Below are 23,175 nucleotides of genomic sequence, written 5' to 3'. Positions count from 1 at the left end.
ATACATTAGCTCACTTAATTTTTCTATATTATTTTAGTTTTAGCATTTAATATTTTATGGCTTTCAACGTTAACAGATATAATTTAAACATTTAAGGCGGTTTACTTTTCTTTATATTTAATGTAGTTGGTTGTAAATGTTTACAATTACCATGGTTTCAGGCAAAATGCCTTTAAAATAGCAGTAATTGTTGCTACAGTTAATAAAATACTGTATAATGTTAGCAGAATCTTTCCAAGTTGCTAGTTTTACTATTGCAACAATAACAAAAATTATTGGGGCATTCACTATAAACAACAATTTATTTTAAACGTCAAACTTGATTTTAAGCGAAAGTGAAACTAGCAGCCTGTATGAAATGCACTAGGCTACAGGCGTCTCTCATTCTGCACCATATAAAATGATTGTTACCTGGCTCACTTTGGAAAAAGTCGTATCGGTGCATCTCTAGTGTTTACCAATGGTGTGCGTTTGTACATGGATGAAAACTTTAATACAAGGCATGCACTTTTTATGACAAATATTAATATCATAATATTTCCTAATATTTGTCTATGGATTTTAAACTTTTAACTAAGAACCTTTTTAGGTTGAATGAAAATTAGCAGATAAATAACCCCCAGGAATGAATGCATGATGTCCATATTCCTCCAAACCTTGCCTGACTTCCTGCTCTCGTTTCTGCTCCCTAGCCATTCCTGAGGGGCTGGAGGCTGTTGCTGTGTGGTTGATGAGCATTTGATGAGCGTTTTAAAAGTGTTTGAGTGACCCAGTTCAGTCAGCACTGCTCTGTTGATGGTGCAGAACATCCTCATGCTCTCCGTCTCTCACCCTCCATCATTCCCGCTCTCTCCTTCTCTCTCTGCATTCTGCTGATTAATAATTGAGTGTTTCGTTTTTGTCTGCGCACGCTCTGGAAAAACGATTAAAAGAGGGAGCAGAAGCAGCAATGATGAAGGGAGCAATGCAGAAAGAGAACGAAAAAAGCAAGCAGCACTCGTGCTGCGTTTGAGAGCTGTCAGGAGCTGCCTCATTAGTCCTATAGAGACGATGTAGCAAGTATTTGTTTGTGTGTGTGCGCGATTTTCATTTAAGGGCAAACATCCAGAAGTTTGGAGAAGTGTTTGTGTACTTAATAATAAAGAAATCAATCAGTCAACAAACATGGACTTTTAAATGGCTGAAATAATGTTAATTGATTAAATAAGGTATAATGTATGTGGCTACTCAACAAATAAATGTGAATGTGAAATCTTGATTTGATTTCAAAATGGGTGTATCTGTAATATTAATGTACATTTTTTGCAAAGAAAATAAATTACCCATTACAATGTACAAAACGAACGTCGGAGCAGCAAGACGAATACTGAAACGGTACTACAGAAATATTAACGCTGAAGTTCTTGGATGTTATTTTTACTGCAATCGATAACAGACACGCAAGATGCCAGTAGTTGCGTTAAGCGCAACTCTGCAATGTGATATGAGAGATGCCGGTTTCAGTTACTGGATGAGCATTCCAATATACAGAGTTGCATGGATGACGGAGAAGATTAGGAACAGTGGCCTTGGTTCCGGAAGTATTTTTCCTATAGGGATTTTCAAAAATTCTTTATTAAAGAATTGTAAGCCATGAACCAAACCATCCAGCTATGAGGTGATTCATGACGATACAAACTTTGATTTGAAGAAAAAAGAATTTGAAAATCAGAAATGAGAAAATTTGAACATGTTGACAATCAGATTGTGCTTAACGATTTTAATGTGGAAAAGAACTAGAATCTTATAAAGCATTACGAATAAATCTATTTATTCAAAGATGGTGAGTATCAAAACAACATTTTATGTTTATTGTAGTGCTGTCAAAATTAGCGCGTTAATGCATGCGATTAATTTTTTCAGTTTAACGTGTTAAAAATATTTAACGCAATTGACACAGGGCCGGAGCTAGGATTCATCACCCCACTCACAGCTGCTGCTTCTGTCTCTTTTTTCGTGACAAGAATTGTGTTTATTTAGACACAGAATGTCTTTACGACCACATCAAACGGGAGACTTTTCAGACGCGCACTCCAACTTTGTCTAAAAATGAATTTTCCTGTCCTGTCAGCCGTTATACTGTGCTTGTAGCACGTGCTCTTCAATTGGATGCACAAATGCAGTGGCGCTCACTGTATATAATTTCATATTAAAGAGCAAATGAAACTACGAGCATGTAATGTTGTAATTATATTGTCAGTTTAGTAATGTAGTTACCAATAAGGCGATTAAAGCTGCCTTAAAACCGTGCATGTATTTGTTATATATGAGTCACATTTAAGAACATGTCTCTGAAATGCAGTGGTTTTCCAAACTGTCCTGGAGCAGCCCAGCACTGTCTCCCTCATCTGACACACCCGATTCAACTCGACAGCTCATTAGCAGAGACTTTGAGACCTGAAGTGGGTCAGAAAAGGTAAAGAGTTGTGAGAAAATATGAAGCGTGTCAGATCCACGTCATGTTTAGCAGCGGCAGCTCTTAAAGCATCCAAAATAACCTAATAACCCAGCTTGCTGTGATGTCTGTTCATCAAAGAAAAAAAGAGGAAATCAATAACTTTTGTAGCTTTTATATATATACAAATATACATTTCCACTTTTAACACTTACTGGAGAGGCAGACGTGGAGCGGGGCTCGCCGGGAGCTGGAAGGACGTCTCTGGCATCGGCCCAGCGTGCCTCAGAAGATGTCTAACGTTCCTGACTGCTCTGTGACCTGAAAAAAGGAGTGTCTGCTTCTGTCTCTTTTTTCGTGACAAGAATTGTGTTTATTTAGACACAGAATGTCTTTACGACCACATCAAACGGGAGACTTTTCAGACGCGCACTCCAACTTTGTCTAAAAATGAATTTTCCTGTCCTGTCAGCCGTTATACTGTGCTTGTAGCACGTGCTCTTCAATTGGATGCACAAATGCAGTGGCGCTCACTGTATATAATTTCATATTAAAGAGCAAATGAAACTACGAGCATGTAATGTTGTAATTATATTGTCAGTTTAGTAATGTAGTTACCAATAAGGCGATTAAAGCTGCCTTAAAACCGTGCATGTATTTGTTATATATGAGTCACATTTAAGAACATGTCTCTGAAATGCAGTGGTTTTCCAAACTGTCCTGGAGCAGCCCAGCACTGTCTCCCTCATCTGACACACCCGATTCAACTCGACAGCTCATTAGCAGAGACTTTGAGACCTGAAGTGGGTCAGAAAAGGTAAAGAGTTGTGAGAAAATATGAAGCGTGTCAGATCCACGTCATGTTTAGCAGCGGCAGCTCTTAAAGCATCCAAAATAACCTAATAACCCAGCTTGCTGTGATGTCTGTTCATCAAAGAAAAAAAGAGGAAATCAATAACTTTTGTAGCTTTAAAGGGTTAGTTCACTCAAAACTGAAAATTGGGCTGTGTTTTACTCACCCCGAGGCATCCTAGGTGTATATGACTTTCTTCTTTCAGACGAATCCAGTCGGAGTTATATAAAAAATTGTCCTAGCTATTCTATCATTGCAGTCAGCGGGTATTTCAGTGCTTCAGTCCAAAAGAAGTGAAATAAAAAGCACCCATCCATAAAAAAAGTGTCTCACACGGCTCCGGGAGGTGAACAAAGGCCTCCTGTAGCGAATAGATGCGTTTTTGTAAGAAATATATATATACAAATATACATTTCCACTTTTAACACTTACTGGAGAGGCAGACGTGGAGCGGGGCTCGCCGGGAGCTGGAAGGACGTCTCTGGCATCGGCCCAGCGTGCCTCAGAAGATGTCTAACGTTCCTGACTGCTCTGTGACCTGAAAAAAGGAGTGTCAAGGGGGATTGTGTGTCAGTGTGTTATTTCCTACACACACACATAAATCAAGCAGTCACATTTCAACTGGCATCACTTACAAGAGGAAGAGAGATGGTGTGTGTTTCGCGCTTGGCCGTTTGATCACTCTGTCCACTGTTTTCCTCTGGGAATCTCCTTATGTCGCTTTTTGTTTGTGCAAAGAAGTGTATCACAGAACAAAAATTATGAGTGTTTACATTAGGCATTGATGTTATGTGTGTCTGTGTCAGCTACTTTTACTTTAACCATACAGGAAACCAGACCACATGTTAGAAATAAGCATGTTTTGCTTCCTGTTGGAATCTGAGTCACATTGTTCTTCATCTTCCTCTCTCTTTCTGTCTCACACAGTCCGGATGACATTGGCACTTGTTGGTACATTCTGCTTTCTGGATCGGTCTTCATCAAAGAGTCCATGTTCCTGCCACGCTCCAGGTATGTCCCTTACCTGAATGCCGTCTTATATCAAACATTGACGCTTCATTAGAAAACACACGCAAAATACCCTTTCTTTAACCTGCCATGTATATTAAGCTTGTACCTTTCTTCTTCCTCTAAAAGTTCTCACAACTAAATATCACATCTCTGAATATGTGACAAAATATGTAACGTTGAACCTTGAGAAGAAAAAATGCCCGTCTCAGTGCGTTAATTGCCAGCTTCCTACAGGTTCTTCATCCTAGTTTGCCACTTAAATGGCTCATGTGTAGATATGCACATCAAAAATGTGACTGGGACCAATTTAGTAAGTTAAATTTGCATTTAGTGAAAATGAAGAGCCACTTTATCGCTTTTTTTTCGGACTTTCGACTTTTCGATAACATTTATGAGTGCCATATTTTTTATTATACAGAAATGCTGTTATAATTTCTCAAACACTTTAAATATGATCAATTCATTAAAATAAATGATCTGAATAGTTACATTAATGAGAGTTAAAATTAAAAATGAATAAGAAAATTAATTTGTCTAGTCAGCCTTTAGTTCAGCCAAAAATTAAGTATGGCATAGTTTTTCACCCACATGTCGTTCCAGAAATGTATGATTTTGTTTCTTCTGTGGAATAGAAAAGGGAACATTTTCCCCTAGACAGGTATCGTATTCAAGTTTCAAAAAGCACCATAAGCATATCATGAAAATATTTTTGTCCTGCTTCAGAAGATCTGAATATATGACACAAACTACATGGAGTACTTTTATGATATGTTTATGGTGCATTTGAGTCAAAACGTCTCCTTTTAGTGTTATAGTAAGGAAAGTCAAGTCACCTTCATTTATGTCGTACAATACATTACAGATTTACAGTAATGAACTGGAAAATAACAGAATCAATGAGGCAAACTTCATCCAAAATGAAACAAATCCGAATTCTGATATGAAGCAGCTCTAAAAAGACAGTTGTGTTATTCAACTCGAAACAATTGAATGTTAATTCAGTTCAGCTCAATAACAGTGTCAATGTTGAAAAATTCATAAATTATGAAACAATTCAGCTTATGGTAACTCATGCACGTTTAGAACAAAAATAAGAGTGAGTAAATGATGACAGAAGTTTCAATTTTTGGGTGAACTATCCCTTTAATTTCTGATCCTGGCATGTAATCAGTTACCTAATGCAAACATCATAACTTGAAAGTATCATAATTTGACTACTTTAGCAAGGCCACATATGCAAATAAAGACTGTCATTATCAAGGATCAATATTTTGCTTGGCACACTACAATCTAGCTGTAGCATAGAACCTGGTATGTCAGAAAGGAAGCAGCAAACTTTAGCATGACATACAGAAACAAGCATTTCGACTGGGCTGAATTTAAAAGCATAGCAAGCCGTACAAAAACACTTGACAGAGATGCACTAGAATTGGCTTGCTGTGGGAATATGTCATTTTATCACCATGGCAATGAAAGAAGCAGGTCTCTCCCTCCCTCGCTTTCTCATTTGGCTTCATGGAGAGAGCTGTGATGTGTTGCTCCTGTAATTGCTCCAGGGGTCTAGTGAACGAAAACCAACAGGACAGCGGAGCACTTCATAAATAATGTCTTGATAGTGCTCACAAATGGCCATTTTTCCCCCCAAGAGGCATCACAGCTACCCTGTGTACTGATTCTTGTCTGAGACAGACCAGATCTGCAGTAACATCTTATCGGCTTCCTTTACCACATGACGTGTGTTATTTTCTTCCAGTTTCTTTCCAAACAAAAACACACTTGTTTTAATGCAGATTTCTGTAATGCTTGTGTTTAATTGCACCTGAAATTCTCACTCACTGCAAATGCAGCATGCAAGTGTTTAATTGCACAGCGATTACCATCATTAAAAGCATAATGGTGTGCAAAGTGCTGGCAGAAGTCAGAATTGAGTTTGAGGTGGCATTTGAAAATGCCAGCACCGGTACCACCTGGTACTCACACCAGTACTTATGGTTTTGCAGGCTTAACTACCAACAGTAGTTTCTATTGTTACAAACTCAGAAAGTCTGTTGTTTTCTTAATTATTCCTAAACGCAAGACTTGGGAAAACATTGTAAATCAGTTCCTAGAGACATGATTTTACCCCCCCAAAAAAAAAAAGTACTGTGGCTTTACCATGGTACAAATATACAAATATGGCATTAGGAATACTATGTGTGCTTGGCTAACATTCTGGCAAGATTCTCTCAAAGTTATGAACAAACATTCTTCCAATAACATTATAGGAACATTTGTTTCAAGTTATCTGGTCTTTAATGTTCTCAAAACATTAGTACAAAAACATTATTTATAAATTGTTCATGGAAGTTGTTTTTCCTGAAATGTTTTAGTTGGCCATTTGTCTAACGTTTTTTTTTTTAATGTTAAATGTTTCAGAATGTTGTGAGGACATATAAAAGTAATAGTCCCATGATGTTTGCAAATGAACTGTTCCATTAATGTTCCAAAAATGTTTTTAAAACATTTTAAATGTTCTTAGAACATATTTCCGATAACTGAGATGATACTTTGATATGTTCCATGGTACTAAATTGTTACCAAACTCATGTATCAAGGTGTTTACACTACATTGCTTCAAGGTGCAAGGTACTTCAAATAGTTTTTTTTTTCACTGTCTAAAAACAAACCAAATGTGAGGATACTTTAAATTGAATTTAGAAGCATGCTCAGCTTTTCCATAGTTCTTTTTATTTTTATTCATCTGCAAAAAATAAAGTTTGACTAAAATGCAAGCTTTTAAAATCTTTCAGTTTCAGTAAGGTTTTTTTATTTATTTATTTATTTTTATATATATATATATATATTTTTTTTTTATAATCTTTTTCCTCTTAACCACATGCAAACAAACTCTTGGGTGGTTTTCCCTTGGAAGTGCTTTGAAAGCCTTACTGTTCCTCCCTGAAGTTATATGCATTTATTTCATGAGAATATAATCTGTAACATCTGATCAGTCTCAGACTATGCATGTCACTCCCTGCATGTATCAACATGCCTCATTTGTTGTTTAGCCACAATATCTCAACTTTGCATGTCAGTCCCCAGCTAACTGCAAACCATGTTTGGTTTGAAGTTAGTGGCTTATTTGTGAATTTTAACTTAATATGATTTTTTTATTAATTATAGTTATTATTAATTATGATTGTTTTGAACTTTTTGCATTATGAATAGTTCTTTTTTTGTTTGACTAACTGTAAGAATATGAGTATGAATCAAAGTATCCTTTCCTTTCCTATTTCCCAAGTTGCCCTTTATAGTTTTTCTGGGTGCTTCTCCCTCTGATGGCTACAGGTCTTGAGTTTAGTTTGGGAGGTCATGTTGTTTGTGGGTAGAGGTCAACCCCTCCCTCTTGGCTCCACAGGAAGTAAGAGGCAGGCAGGCAGGCTTCAGTCGATCACCACTAACTCTCAAGAACGCACATTCCCCAACGCATACTCTCGTAAGATGAAGGCGGTAGACGGAGCTGTCAGAACAGAGGGCTCGCAGTGCAGCGTACGTGAAGTTGGATTATCATGTGGTGTTCCCGAAATCATGTTTGTGTATAGTGTGGTAGAAGAGTATGTGTATGAATATTAAGAAAGGACATTAAAACACATTTGGAGTAGAAGTATGGAACTGAATGCATGACTTTCAAGTATCTGTCTCTGTCTGGATTTCATTGGACATATTCCGTAACAACTCTCTCATCTTCAGGTACAGTATTATTATTATTTTTATCATATTATGTATTATTTTGTACATTAAGTCATGATTAGATCACTTTAAGAAATGACTAAATATTTTCTATAAACACACTTTCCAACAAATAACTAAATATATATTTATATTTTATTTTATATTATGTTATTGTATTTTTTCAAATTCATTTTGTTTTTACTAATGCTAAAATACTGGCTAAAGGAATCATACCTGAAGTGTCAAGCTTTGCTAAACATGCCTCAAGCACCCCAATCCCTGCATTGTATCCAGACACAGTTAAGGGTTGTTTGGTGCTCCTGAAATGTTGTTTTCTCTGCTTTATTTTGCCATGTGGCTGTTTAGCACTCACTGAAGCACTACAGTAGAATACTGTTATTGCATTATCTATTGTACTGTATTTCAGCATGTCCCTAAGCCTTCCAATGTATCCCCTTCTCCCCTCAGACCTTCCCACCGACAGAACTTGCATAACAGCTCTTTTAATCTTTGCTCGGCTTAATATGGAGAGATGAAAAAGGAGCTTATTTACTTTGGAGACCCCATGTTCTTTGCTGTGTGTGAGTGCCTGCCATGTTCGTCACAGAATCACATTCCAGACACCCGGAATGTTGTGTAATATGGAATGTAGGGGCCGACTGGGTGGGAATCACGTCTCACCGGGAGTTCAATTCCCAAGGAATGCGGCGCGGTGGCTGATGTTAATATATGATTGTCTGGTGTTAATATAATTTTTACAGTTTGTTTTACTTTTTTCTGGCTTCTACAGAGAATAATGATTTCTGTTTAAACTCTGGGATTTAATAACCTAGAGAGGTTTTCCCCCTTCTCTTTTCATTTGGTTGTGCTTAAGGTGGCTATTTTTTTTTCTAAGCACATCTAAAAGACTATAATCTATAAGTGTGGTGAAAATGTATTCCATTTTTCTGTATTTTGCGGTTTAAATTAGACTTGTAATCACTGATTTTCAGTGTGGTTTCAGACTATACCCACCGTATCATCAACTATATCATGAACGATGAATGAAAACACTAAGTCTTGAGGTTTAGTATATGGATAGAAGCCTGTAAGGGAAGTTTTAAGAGCATTACAACACAGAGGGCTCATTGTGTGTGGTCTTAGAATGAGGAACAATGTATGTAGAGGGAATCGCACCTGTTAGTCCAACTATATTAGCTAGTTACTATATCTGCCAGCTGCGCTTTTACAGTAACCCGTGTACAAATAGCTATACAACAGTAAGTGTAGTTTTACCAATGTAAACATTTAAAGAAGCATGCAAACTGTCATTGTAAGGTATAATATTTTATATAGTAGAGTATTTCCATAGTAAAATCAACCTTGCTTTGTCAGTCACAGTTTTCTGAAGTCTGTATAACAGTTTTTCTCACCTCTCACCCAGCTAAACCACTGTAAGTGTGTGTGTGTGTGTGTGTGTGTGTCAACTTTGGACCAAAGCTCATTCAGCTGCAAAAAGTGTCTTACAAGCAGCATTAATGGTGACTCAACAGACCAGATGAAAAGTGAAGTGTGCAAACAGCACCAAACAGAATTTGTTTAGTTTAGTTTAGTTTTCCTATTTATTTTAATTTAGTTTTGCCTTTTTCCGATTTATTTTATTTTTGCCTTTTTGCTTTTAGTGTAGTAAATACAGGAAATTATTGTGTGAAGAAGAGGCAATGGGTTTATGAAATGCTATTCTCTGATTTTGCATTTTACCCCAACAGTGCAAGTGATTTAGTGAAGCGCAAGTATGTGTATCTATTTAAAAATGTTTAAGCCATGTCCACCTTAAAGTAATTATTTACCTTCATCTTGCGTGGAACTCCACCTCACATTTCCATTTTCAATAGTTTTTTTGTGTTGCTACTCACACATTCCATCACTTTGCACTGTACTTCTTTCATTAGGCCGTGATGTCATCCGTTGGACTTTTCCAGTCTGGTCGTAGTTTCTTTCCCAGCGGAGCCTTAATACCTAGGCCAGGAACACTGCCACGAGTGTTTGGAAATGTGCTCATCCGGCTTGGATTCTGAGCATGCATTCATTCCCACAGAATCTAAGGATTCCATAATTGGTTGAGTGGTTTGTAACCTTTCTCTCTCTCCTGTTCTTCTCCTCTAGTTTTGGGAAGAGGTCTGCTGGGAGTTTACGTCGTGGATGCGAGTGCATCGTTCTGGAGCCATCCGAGATGATTGTGGTGAGTAATCATGGACCAGATAATCATCTTAACTTCATACTCTTACTAATCACACTATATAATTGCTGTTTTGTGCTGTAGTTTCATTCCTCTTCCCCAGTGGTTCCCACAGTTTGCTACGCTTTACTCCCAGGGGTACATACCAGGTCAGATTTACATAGGCATTACATTACATGGGCAGATAACAATTTCAGCTCTTACCGAAACTGAATGCACTGACTAAAAACCCTTTTCCAAAGAAAATGTGATGGTTTGATAGGAATGATGGTCAGCTGGTTGTCCAACAACTGACTGTTACTTTGCACATCATTTGACTAGTTTATCTAGATAGTCTTATTTAAGTTTGATGTTTTAGCATTTTGTAGCTTAATTAGCATGTTGCTATATCTTTGAGACCAAAACACTAAAAAGTTGTGCATTTGACTGCAAAGACATGTCTTGTATATTGTAAATGCCCCCTTAGAAAGCCATGGAATAGGTGCACCTGAAATCAGCCTGACTATGGGCTTTGTGAATATTTTAACATACTAAGTACTTAAATTCAATATATTTTTGACATCATGAACTATAAATATTATTTAAATATTTAATGATTATAGCAATCAATATTTATATAATTTTTTTGTGACTAATGGGAAAATGAAGTGACAGTCTGAACACAAGCTACAACTTTTAGAGTAGACTTTTTAGTAACAGCTATATTATATTTGTTTATGTAGAAGTTTATATTTATATAAGGAGAGCAATTTAGTTGTGTGTGTTGTCTAGGTTTGTTTAGCATCAGGTGAGCCAGACTAAAGTTACATTTGGGAACCACTGCTCTAATGATAAATGTCATATAAATGTTTCTGTACTCCTCCACATCTGTCTCTTTCTCAGTTTGAATTTGGCAACTTGTTTACATTTTACCACAAGCAAATTTCATTGTGGATTTGTTCCTCTTAAATATCTCAGCCCACTGCAGTTAATGTTCAACATGGCCTAAATTCAATGCTCTCGCCTTGCCAAAAAAACCTAAAATTATTATATTTAGGAACCCAAGCACCTCCGTGCATCCTAATATATTCCATATTCAGTTCATGATGTATGTTCACAAGTACAGAAAGACCCTCCCTATCTACATTTGCAGCCTCGGATTTGGCTAAGCTCTTGGGGTGGCATGGAAATGTGCCTACATGTGACTCAGTGGGCTCCTATATACATTTATGCATGTTGAATGCACTACTGTTCAAACATTAGTGGTCAGTAAGGTAATAAAAAAAAAAGAAAAGAAATTAATACTTTTATTCAGCAAGGATGCATTAATTTTTAATGTTACAAAATATTTCTGTTTCAAATAAATGCTGTTCTTTTAAACTTTGCGTTAATCAAAGAATCCGGGGGAAAAAAGTATCATTGTTTGTTTCCACAAAAATAATAATGATAAATGTTTCTTGAGTGCCAAATCAGAATCTTTCAAAAACATTTAAACAAAATATTTCCAACTCCAAAGTTTAGAATGGTTGTATGGACAGTATAAATGTAGCTCAATGCATAGAGCATGATGCCAGCAACACCAAGATCATGGTGATCGTGCCCTTGTTGGGTAACTCATCTGTTATTACTGGCCAATGCTGCCCTGTAATTACAGGCTGAGGCAGGCTATAGATACTGCACTCTCACTCGCTCACACCGCCCAATATATTCCCACTGCTTTGCGCTCGCCGGCAGTTGCCATAGCAGCGGTTGGTACGGTAGCGAGAGATTTGATGTGTAATCCCAAAGGCAGAGTGGGTGTGAAATGTGAGGCTGCAGCAAAAATAAGGCAGAGGGATAATCATGTCACTTTTTATGGCGTAATGTCACAGTGGCCGGCCCTTTTTATATGCAACTTATACACGTCTTGTGTATGATGATGCCACCCTCCTTTATGTCATTCAAAGACCTGCCATGGACCGGTTACACCGCTTTAATGACATTTTCTTGTGCCACACTGACAGAATACCCAGCAAATATGGAGAATAAACATTGATCCGGAATACGGATGGTTTTGTTTTTGCACTTGTCTGCCATTTGAACTTTTAATTTTAAGGTAGAATCCACATAACGTGCAAAATTGAGCACCGAAAGACCCTTGCAAGCTGCTCCTCTGAAACTACATCTCCCCTTTTCTACCTTTCCTTTCTGTCTGCTGTGCGCCTCTCTTTGACGTAGGCGTTTGAGGCTCAGCCCACACACACACACACACACACTCACACACACACAGGCAGGCTCACACACCCACTTCTATTTTTACACAGCGCCAGTAAGAGGGGTGGGAGGGGGTGGGGGGTGAGGAGAGAGAGAGAGGGAACGAATGATTTGCGCGAACATAGACACATTTATGTAGATCGGGGGCGCATTTCCTTCAGAAACAATGTAATCCACTGTGAGTTCAGCGGCTCAGATGTCGGGAGTAAATGACGACTGCTATGTTCATTATTACATCCAACAACAGAACACCTCAATCGTTTGTTAGGAGTCATTCTTGTCTACAAGAATGTCTTGTTCTCCGGCGGTGAAACAATGGCGGACTGATGACAGCTCACTCAGGGCAGGTCTGAGGTAAGACACCAGTCCAGTCTGTGCTGAAACGCTACTGTCAATCAAGCTATCGTGGGAGGGGCCTGTCAGTGTGACGTCACACAGACAGGCATCTGAGATCGGCTCGATTTGAGAAAGGGGAAAACATTTAACGAGATTAAAAAAAAAACACCGGGTGGATTTTTATCATTATAGGGTGATTGTGTACACACACTGCCAACACACATTTCAGTTCAAACAACTTGTAAAAGTGCATGTAGCATCCTATGACCCCTTTAATTTATCAAAGAACCCTAAAAAAAAAAAAAAAAAATCCCTATATTTTTCCACAAAAAATCCTATACAGTACAACTGTTTTCAACATTGATAATAAGAAATGTCTCTTAAGCACCAAATCAGCATATTAGAATAATTTCTAAAGGATCATATGACTATATTCAGCTCTGCAATAGATATTTGTAATAATAATCATGCAGTTCTGCTTTTTTTTTTTTTGGATAATCCAATGAATTGCATTTATTAAAGCTTTATTGGGATAAAAATGTTATTGTTTGTATGCAAACCAATTATTACCAGTTAAAATAATTTTTAAACAAATGATTTCTGTGCACAAACAGCTTAACATTATTTAACACATAACTCAAAACTAATATTGTTAAACAACATACTAGTCAGTCTTAATTCTGACTGAATGAGTCACATTTAAAGCTGTAAAATAGCCAATATGTGCAAGTTCATCTCTTTTTTGTCACTTTCATGTGTAAGTAATGCGAATAATGATGATGAAAATCTGTACCACTTGATGCATTTCTAACATTGCGTGGTATATGCTGTCATTTGGTAACATTAACCACTTCTCTTTCCTCGTATTACCAATGTGGAAGGAACAAGATTTCAGTATCCTTCCTATCCTTCCTGTGAACTTTGTTCTGCTACTATATTTGCATTTGTTCCACGGTTACTGTAAGAATCTATTCATTTAGTGCAGCTACTGCAGCCCCATCCTCAATTTGTGTGTTCAATTATTTGTTTTTATCTTCTGCCTTAAAGGAATATTCTGGGTTAAAAACAACTTAAGCTCTATCGACAGCATCTGTGACAATTATGACTCTCTGAATTTGTCAAAAAGGAACAGAAAAAGTATATACAGTTTTTACAAAGGAAGCTAGCAAGTGTGCAGCACTGCAGCCATTTTTTAAATTATTTCACATACTGTTTTTCGTTTACTACATGGTAGGGAAGCATGCATATCAGATGCAGCCAGTGGCTGTTTCAGTTATCAGACTCTTGCTTTACTTACATTTTTCTCTGTATATTAGGCAGGTTAGAATAAATTATTGTAGCAAAAAAAGGTGTTAGCTGGTGTTCTGCCTATGTGTTTGCTCGTCAGTATGTCGTGTTGGCTTAAGATGTGCTGGTGTTTTATGCACTCATTCCCCACTGTGCTCTGGCCAGGTTGAAGTGAGAATCCACAGCACTGCTACCATCTGTATGTGTGATATACAGCATCACTGAGCCCCAGCTGAGTAAAGAAAGAATACATTTATGTATTTGTATATTTACATTTGTTCAGATTAGATAAAAGATTCAGATATCTAATATTTACATTAGTTATCAACCATAATTATTTTTTCATTCGATAATTCTTAAAATGATTAAATTTGTTCCCCATAATCTTGGATATGTGGTTACATCCTTGGCTGTAGGTCAAAAGTTGTAGGTCAAATTTACCCTCTTAATATATCCCAGTGCTAACACATTTTTCAAATCTGTCATTAATTGGTGTTATGTTATTACATTAACCCACATTTAAAGAAGTATTGCCATTTTTATTTATTTTGTCATTTTATTATTTTATTTTATTTTGATGAATGATGGTGAAAGCAGGTTGTAAGGCCTTTTTTCATATGCCTTTCTTTTTGCACCTTGAGAGAACGAAAAACAGGGTTGTATTTTATCCCACTAAATCTCCAGCAGATTTGACAGCGAAACTCTGCTTTCATAATATCTTGGGTGTTAATCTTGTGAATTTTTGACACAGATGTTTCATGGAAGTTCAAAGCTGGACCCTCACGTAGACACATTCCTGATTTTTCTCCCCCAAATCTACTGCAGTTCATTCCCAGCATTCCTCCCATTCCCCCGGGAGAGAAGCCAGTGTTCCCTCAGCTTGTTTGGAAATTATTGTTTTGTTTAGTCCAACGACATACGTCAAGCATCATTGAGCTAAATAGTTTTTCCCTCGAGATACATTAGAACGAGACATCAAAATGATTCCCACCATTGTATCTTCTCAGCGGCACAGTTTTCCCAAACCGCTCCCTTTTTGTTGTTATGGTCTGTGGGAAGCGATTTGGACCATATTTTTGTTCTCAGATCAGTGGTAGCTGGCTAAGAAAGTTCACAGTAGCGTCTTCAAGAGGGACCGCAGTGCATTGGATGTTAAGCTGACGGGTATTCCAGCTAATCCGTGAGTTTTTGAGAGTGCTTCCACAGTGGGATTTCCATACTCAGACATAGCCGAAGGTGAAAATTCACTTCACAAACATTACATCATGGATCAGCCTTGAGTATCTCACATAACCTTATAGAGACTTGCTGACTGGCATTAATTTGATTCAATTTCTGGCACAAGAGTGAACTAATTGTACTCTGCGCTGCCTGCCTCACACAGCTGAACTCGACTGAGTCTGTAAGCATCTCTGCCCTAGATGTGATTCAGATTTGTCATACTGTATTTGGAGGCATCTTGTAGATGCACGATGATTGAAAACAGATTGGAGACAAATAATGAGGTACAGTTCATTCATCTCAAGTGATGTTAGTGGACACGCAACACTCCTTCTGCACTCATTTATGGCACTTTTCCACTGCGTGGTACGACTCGGCTCGGTACGGCTCAGTATGGCACGGCACGGTTCGGCTCGGCACGGTTTGTCGTGTTCGACTGACGTCAGAGTTCTGTACGTTTGGATGATGTGAACGCTGTCTTCCGAACTCGGGTGTGCACCCGTGAACCATACCCGAGTCCGCTTGAAAAGGGTGGTCTGGGGTACGGCTCAAGTGAACTCCAGTAAGGTTCACTTCTGATGCGAAAGCAGTCGTACCCAAATTTACACGGCACCCCTGCTCTCGACAGACGGCACCCCAGGGTGCCGCGGCACCCCGGTTGGGAAACACTGCTTTAGAGCATTTGCAGTACATTCGTATGACAGACCTAAGTGTCGTTATGTACCGAAGCTTTGTAAACAAAACCAACAGTTGAAAAGCATAAATCTAAAAGTGAAGAGAGCAATGTTACGCATTTTGCGGTCTTCTCCTGCGCCGTCGTTACTAAGCAATGGGGTAAACAGCTGCTGGCTTGATGACGCAAACGAACCGCGGTTCGGACCCAAATAAAATAATACGAACGCAGTCCAGCAGGGGGAGGGGGAGCAATCAAACTCTGGTTCGGACCAGGCAATCGAACCAAGTGTAAAAGCACCCTTAAACAACATTTTTGGATATTACACAGTCCATCCCACATCAAAACAGAATGTCAGAATGTTCGGATGTTTTTCACTGTTATACAGTTCTAACATGGATTTTCTTTTTTTTTTTTTCTAATTATTGCTGCATGAAATTACTTAATTATTTTATTTTATTTTATTTTATTTTTTAACTTAACATTTTCATAATTTGATGATAGAGAATGATTGCATGAAAAAGAGGCAATGGGGTTGGTTAATTTTATTTTATTTCATACATTTTTGCTCAGTTTTTAGTACTATTTGTGGCATATTTTGCTGTGTTTTGCAGTGAAAACCCATCAGTAATTAAGCCATTATGTACATTTTTGGCTGAAAATCACAAGTTATCAAAAACACTGAGGGGATTTGTTGAATTTACACTCATATCACACTTACAATTGTGCTGTAAACACCCCATTTAGTTAAAATTGCAGTTTTAGTTCATAGCTTTGAGATCATATGTATATTAATTGTTTAGAATTTATAGTCTTTTTCTGTTTTCATCTAGTGTAGCAAGTACTAAAAGTTGGTTCAAGACTATGATGTAAACTAAAGATTATTTTCATTTATTTATTTATTTATTTTTAAAGCCTTTCAGTATGTCCTGCCCAAATTTCCTCTTTCAATAGGAAAGAAAACTGCTCTTGTCAAGTCATTTCATGGAATCTTTAAATTATTATTTATTTTTATTTTTTTTGTCAATAGTGACTTTAAGACCAGCGAACAGTGACTGCCTTCTTGTTGGGTTACACTGGGTACCATTTTGTCTCCATAAATCTGTCTTTTTCCCTTCCTCTCCGGTACTGTGGAGCAGCTGGTCTTTAATTATCATGAGACCTCGTCAAGTCAATGACGAATGCCAGCCTTTTCCTTCTTTTGCATCTCTTAGTTTGCTGATCATTGCGTTTCATTTCAATAACTAAATGACCTCCCTTTGGTTGCATAATTAGCCACTTTTCCATTCATCTGAAGTGTCCAAGTTCCCTTATATGTTAGCTTTGTGGCTTTTTATTTCAGCATCCGCCTCATGTTTCTCAGCTGTGTGTGTACTGTATGTGTGTGTGTGTGTGCACTACCCTCTGTTGTTTTTTGATAGCATCTGAGCTTTTATAAAGGATGTGTCCCTCTCTTCTTCCCGTAGTATGACTTGCAAAGTGCTTAACAGGGTTTCTCTGAGCCTGCTCTGCTCTTCAGTAACCCAGGCTGATAATAACTCCCCTCTTCTCTGCTTCTCTCCTCATTCTGGCTCCTCCACAGGAATGCGTTAAGGCTCAGGTATCGTACTTATTCACTGTTTCTGTTCCTTTGTGTGTGCCATTTCCTGCTCAGCTGTGATTATATACTGTATGTGTGTAGGTTATATATGTGTGTGCGATAAGAGTTTATGACCCTGTGACAGTAGTAATATGGCTTATTTGTGTGGATGTGTGTATTTATATTGCCAAATGAATGTTTGGTCCAACAGCGCTTTAAAGTGGTTGATGCTATACTGCAAGCCTTCAGGTTACACACTGAGATTCTTGCCTCATAACTAGTCAGACAAACTAGATTTTATATTTTTTTGAAAGAATGTGTGCGTGGCTCTTGTTGGTGGAGAATTTGCTGATAGGGTTACTGAGGTGTTGCTATGCTATGCTATTAATGGGTTTTAGTGTGTTGCTATGCATTTGCTAGGGTGTTCAGGGTTGCTGCTAGGTGGTTGCTAACTGGACCATGTCAAATGAGTCTCTATGATGCCCTAGTCTCTAGATGTGGCTTGGGTCCCTCCCTCAAATTCAAGGTTTGGTTTTGTGGAAATATATTTGGATTTTTTTTTTTGGTGCAGGATGAATTATGAACTGGTTAAGGGTAATTGTTCCACAACCAACTGCTTATGTCCATGGTTCTCACTTAGTTTTGCTTCAGAACCCAAATTATACATTGGACATCAAGTGGCGACCCTGAACAGTAACTAAATTAGATTTTTGTTAAAAAAAAAAAAATCTTAAAATCAAACATTGTAGTTATTGTAAAATTCTTTATAATATAAATATAAAAGTAAAATAAATAAGAATTACATTTTGTTTTGTTTTGTTTGCCTGACTAGTAAATAAAATCATAATTTTGATAATTTAAGCATGTAATACCATGCCGTTCCCCAACAAGCTGCACAATTTGAGTGTCATTTCATGTAGCACAATTGGTGCAGGGTGAGTTATGTACTGGTTAAGGGTAACTGTTCTTCAACCAACTGGTTATATCTTGTGGTTCTCAACTAGTTTTGCTTCAGAACCCAGAATGTACATTATGTACATTAAGCGGCAACATCAAGCGGCATCAATTTGATATTTATGGGGGAAAATCCTTCAAATTAAACATTGTAATTATTTTCAATGTAAATATAAAATATAATAAATAAAATAAAATATAAAAAAATGTATATAAATATATTTGTTAAAACTGTTTTGTAAAAGCATAAACAACAACAGAAGTGTGATGTACCATCCAAACTGTTCAAACAAACATTCTGCCAAATAATGTATTAATTTTAGCAGTATTTCTATTTTACCATTTTACTTAATTAGCCATATGACAGTCGTATTTTCACAGAAATACCAAAAAGTTAATTCAAAAGCATTTAATGACATCAGTAACCAAAGATTTGTTTGAATCATTTGATTCAAAGCATTTTCTCCTATTTACTTTGCTATGCACAATTAAATTGTTCAGTCGTATTTTGTTGTTTGCCTTGTTTGTCCCATTTGTTTTCCCTCTGACCCTGTCAGAACCGAGTTGCACTAGCTGAGAACAACAATAACAATTTATGATTTCGTAGCTAGGCTTAATTGTGCTGCACTACAAAGGCTCAGCCCTTTTCACACAAACAAGGGTGCATGTAAGATATTTGTGTGCTAATGTGTTTATATGCGTCTGTTTAGCGTGTTATTTGACGCCCTAGGCCTGATGGGGACTGCTGATGGGTAGACCTTACTGCCGCTGAGCTGATACTTGTTCTGCCGTAATTAGATTCAGTGAGGAGTGAAGCAAAGCGATTGAGAGACGGAAAGTGTGATCGTGTGTGTTAGAGAGTGGAAAAGAGTGAGAGAGGGAGTCTTGTCAGGTGTTCTTGTGAAGAGTCGTCTCTATTTTTAGAGCTGTCCTCAGTGATGGCTGCTTCTGCAGTATACGGCAGCACTGAGACACAAAAGGCCGGCACTTAAAAAGATTTATACTACTATAAACACACACAAACATGCAAGCTATCGTATGGCTTCAGAAGACTTGGAATATAGTGTGCTGGCTTGTAGGACCTTTAGGGTTTTATACTGTCACAAATGTATCGTGGTGAAGAAATTTCACTAGACATTCGCTGTCTTCTTCATATTTACATATGCACATAGCACTGTAGAATGAAAATGATTTCTTCTTAGATGTATTTCTGTCCTGCTAAACTGTCCATTAGCATAAATGACAGTTGACAGTTATGACACCCACTCCGTCATAGCTGTTATGACAGTTATGATAGAGCTGATGGTTTAAGCCACACGGACGTTTCAAATGATAACAGTGGGGCATCGGGTCCAGATGGACGGCTATCAGCCAGGAGCAGTGTACCTTGCCGAAACCTTGCAGCCCTCGTCCTTTGATCTTACTGTCTTTTCATCCCTCTTTCCTCTCTCGCACTCATATTCAGTTTTCAGCAGTTTTTTTGTAGATTACCATGCATACATGGCAATAGAGGTTGACAGTTAAACCAGTGTGCTGTAAAGTCCCATCCAGTGACCTTTTAGGTTTATGCTTTAACTTTTACACCTGGAACTCAAGAACTGATTCATATTCAGATTGGGTCAAACAAATGATATTTGTGATGTTCGGTTCTGTAAGTGGGTCTTAAATCTTTTTCCTGCTTTAAAATGGCATTATCCTCGCTTGCTGCATGCAACAACAACAAACATGCAACACAACCAGTAAGCACTGATTTGTCAACACATGAATTGCTTCCTCATTAATCAGTCTCAAACTCATGAGTTATCATTTTGAACCAGTCCTCACTGGTTCAAACCAGACTCACTGAATCAGTTGAAGTGCTTATTCACCTAATAACTGAGCTGCACATCATGACTTTAATCTTTTTTTTTTCTTACTTACATGTAGAGTACTTTCTCTACCTGACTAAAATAATCATTCATGGAATCGAATCTGAACCATAATCGTTCATTATTATTGATTCCCATACCTTATTGACAGTTTCTATAGAGTCGCATATTCTTTTAATGTTGACGCATGCTTACAGAAAGTAACTAATTATTTAGATGAGATTCTCCCACTCAGTGTTATATTTAAAACCATTACATATGCAGAAAATATGAATAATTCATATCTGAGCCATAGTTTTGATTTGTGCATGCTGTAGTTACCACATATTACAGAATGCAGCTGTTCTACTTCTGGAAGAGGGGAAAAACACACTTCCTTCGGGTACTGTTACGTTGACCCTCCGCACCCTCCGCAATTACCAGAATGCCACATCTCACTTCACCATTGTTTTTAGACCAGCAACTCTTCCTCCTGCCTTTATTTCCTCAAGAAAGTCACTTCAGCTCTCTTGTTCTAGTAGGAAATCCCTTTCCTGCATCTGTGTTTTGACAGGAAGCATGCAGGATTGGAAGTGCACTGGTGAAACATGGACCCTTTGAACCCTGATAGGCGGTATGAGAATCAAACAACACTTATGAGCAAGCCAAGACACTTTCTTTTTCCTCCACAGGATTGAACACCTATGCTGTCTATAGTATTGATCTTTAATTAGTCCCATGCTAAACATATCCCTCCAAGACATATCAGCTCTGCTTAGCCACATGCTAAGAGAGAAAACACACTTTTGCCGTTTGTCAATAAGCTACACAACTATAATTGGGATGCAATGACTTCTAAAAAAGTTTTAATGTCCTTTATACTTTTACAAGTTCAAAACATGGCAACTGCTGGAAACAAATTATTCTGCCAAATAATAGTTAATTTGACTAACCGTTAGCTGTTTATGTTTGCCTAACAATAGTCTAGCAACTATCTGCATTTTACGACAGCTTAAAACACTGCTCATCTATTCACAATATAAATTATAATTATAATATAAATCTTTTTAACAGCTGATGTACATCATAATTTAAATGCATCATGTTGTTTAGCAAAACAACAACTGTAAACGGCATGCGGTTAACTAGCAGGCTAATGGATCGTATTACCAAATTGAGAAGTTGTTTATTGTGAAAATGAACATTAATTAATCAAATTAGTATTGATCATTTGTGTCTTTTGTCATATTGCTGTTTGGAACTACTTTGTCCTGCCCAGTGTCACCCTTTAACCCATTGTTAATGCATGGCTTGTCTTGGTTTATTTTTTTAATAACATATACAGGTCATTTGAAGTTGCTCTCCTTCTTGTAGTGTAAAGGCAGTGGTCCTTATTGTTATGCATGTGGTGTTCTCTGTCTACGATCTTAACCAGCCCTAACACTGCATGTTAATTACTGTGCAAGTCATTTAGAAGATTACTCAATGAACTAAGCATCACTATAGACATTTTAATGTAATGAAACAGGTTAATTGAGTTGTTAGTTGGACTGGGCCTTCTATCACAGTATAAATAATTATATATCATGAAAATAATATTTATATCAATGTAATTATTTGCCAGTGACCCTACAGAAGATAAGCGATTTGGAGAATAAATGGATAGATGAATATAATTATTTTGTTTATGTAATGGTTTATATTTTTGTGATTTATATTGGATAATAGTGTAAATTGAAATAATTTACAAATTAGATTTTTTTTGTGGCAGTTTAATGGACACAGATCAAAAACAGATTCAGCTTCAATCAAAAGACTTACAAGTTCTTGTCTTGAATTGTTTAGGACTTGTAAAGTCCTATATATAATACAAAATAATGTAAAGAAGTCCTGTCCACTTTAGCTAAATAAATATACTGTATATAGCACATTATGAACAATGCTTTTTACCTGGTGTAGACCACCCAGCCTTATTCATTAGCATATATTATACTTCTATACTATATATTAGTGGTCTCAACAAAAATGAGTGTTTGTAATTGCTTGTCAGAGTTGCGAGGAGCTTTCTTCATTGTCAGACTGTAGCTGTAGTCTATCTTTCTGAAGAATGAGTGCAGAATAGCCCTACTGTACTCAAATTTTGAAAAGGTTTGGCATGAAAAGAATGATCCGGAAGAGCTTCAGTCAATGTTAATCCTATCTGTCTGCCAAGCCCCCCCCCCCCTTCTGTCTTTCGTTCTCCTTCGCTCGCTCCCACTTCCTCTCATTTCCTCTGCATCCCGAGTCCCTTGTGTATAGGTTGGAGAGGGATCTTTGACAGTTGTGCTGTTTTCAGCAGTAGAGGGATAGCTTTTCAAAAGGAACTAATATCTCAATTTGTATTCTGAAAAGCCTCTCAGAGCCCTTGTAGGAAGCTTAGCATATTTTGCCTACATTATCAGTTCTCAAAACCCGCTGGGTTTTCCTTTTTTTTATTTATTTTTTATGGATTGATTCATTGATCAAAACTTTGATTAATAAAGTTAATACACCATACACTGTTTCAATATGTTTTTTGTTTTCTATTGTTTTTATTATTATGATTATATTATATTTTGAAACAAATTTTTATAGTTTTTTTTCTTATTTCTCAAAAAACATACATCATAGTATCATTGAGATATTACTGTAATTATTGTAGTATTTTAGTGTTATTTATTTTCATTTTTATTAAAGGGGTCATATGATGTTGCTAAAAATAACATTATTTTGTGTATTTGGTGTAATGAAATGTGTTTATGTGGTTTAAGGTTCAAAAAACACATTATTTTCCACATACT

General features: G+C 37.2%; 1 protein-coding gene across 1 annotated transcript in view; it reads left to right on the top strand.

The window, feature by feature from the left end:
• The window catches only part of LOC107665530 (rap guanine nucleotide exchange factor 2-like), a 143,308-nt gene that overhangs the window by 66,785 nt on the left and 53,348 nt on the right, over positions 1-23,175 (top strand). The window contains exons 4-7 of the mRNA XM_016456444.1: positions 4,215-4,298; positions 10,155-10,230; positions 10,331-10,365; positions 17,504-17,576. Coding sequence (XP_016311930.1) covers positions 4,215-4,298; positions 10,155-10,230; positions 10,331-10,365; positions 17,504-17,576 — 268 coding nt within the window. The remainder of the gene's footprint in view (positions 1-4,214; positions 4,299-10,154; positions 10,231-10,330; positions 10,366-17,503; positions 17,577-23,175) is intronic.

This window comes from Sinocyclocheilus anshuiensis, unplaced genomic scaffold (assembly GCF_001515605.1).
Source record: "Sinocyclocheilus anshuiensis isolate Anshui unplaced genomic scaffold, SAMN03320099.WGS_v1.1 scaffold607, whole genome shotgun sequence".
In the NCBI taxonomy this organism is placed as follows: domain Eukaryota; kingdom Metazoa; phylum Chordata; class Actinopteri; order Cypriniformes; family Cyprinidae; genus Sinocyclocheilus; species Sinocyclocheilus anshuiensis.
This window is presented reverse-complemented; position numbering and strand designations above follow the sequence as displayed.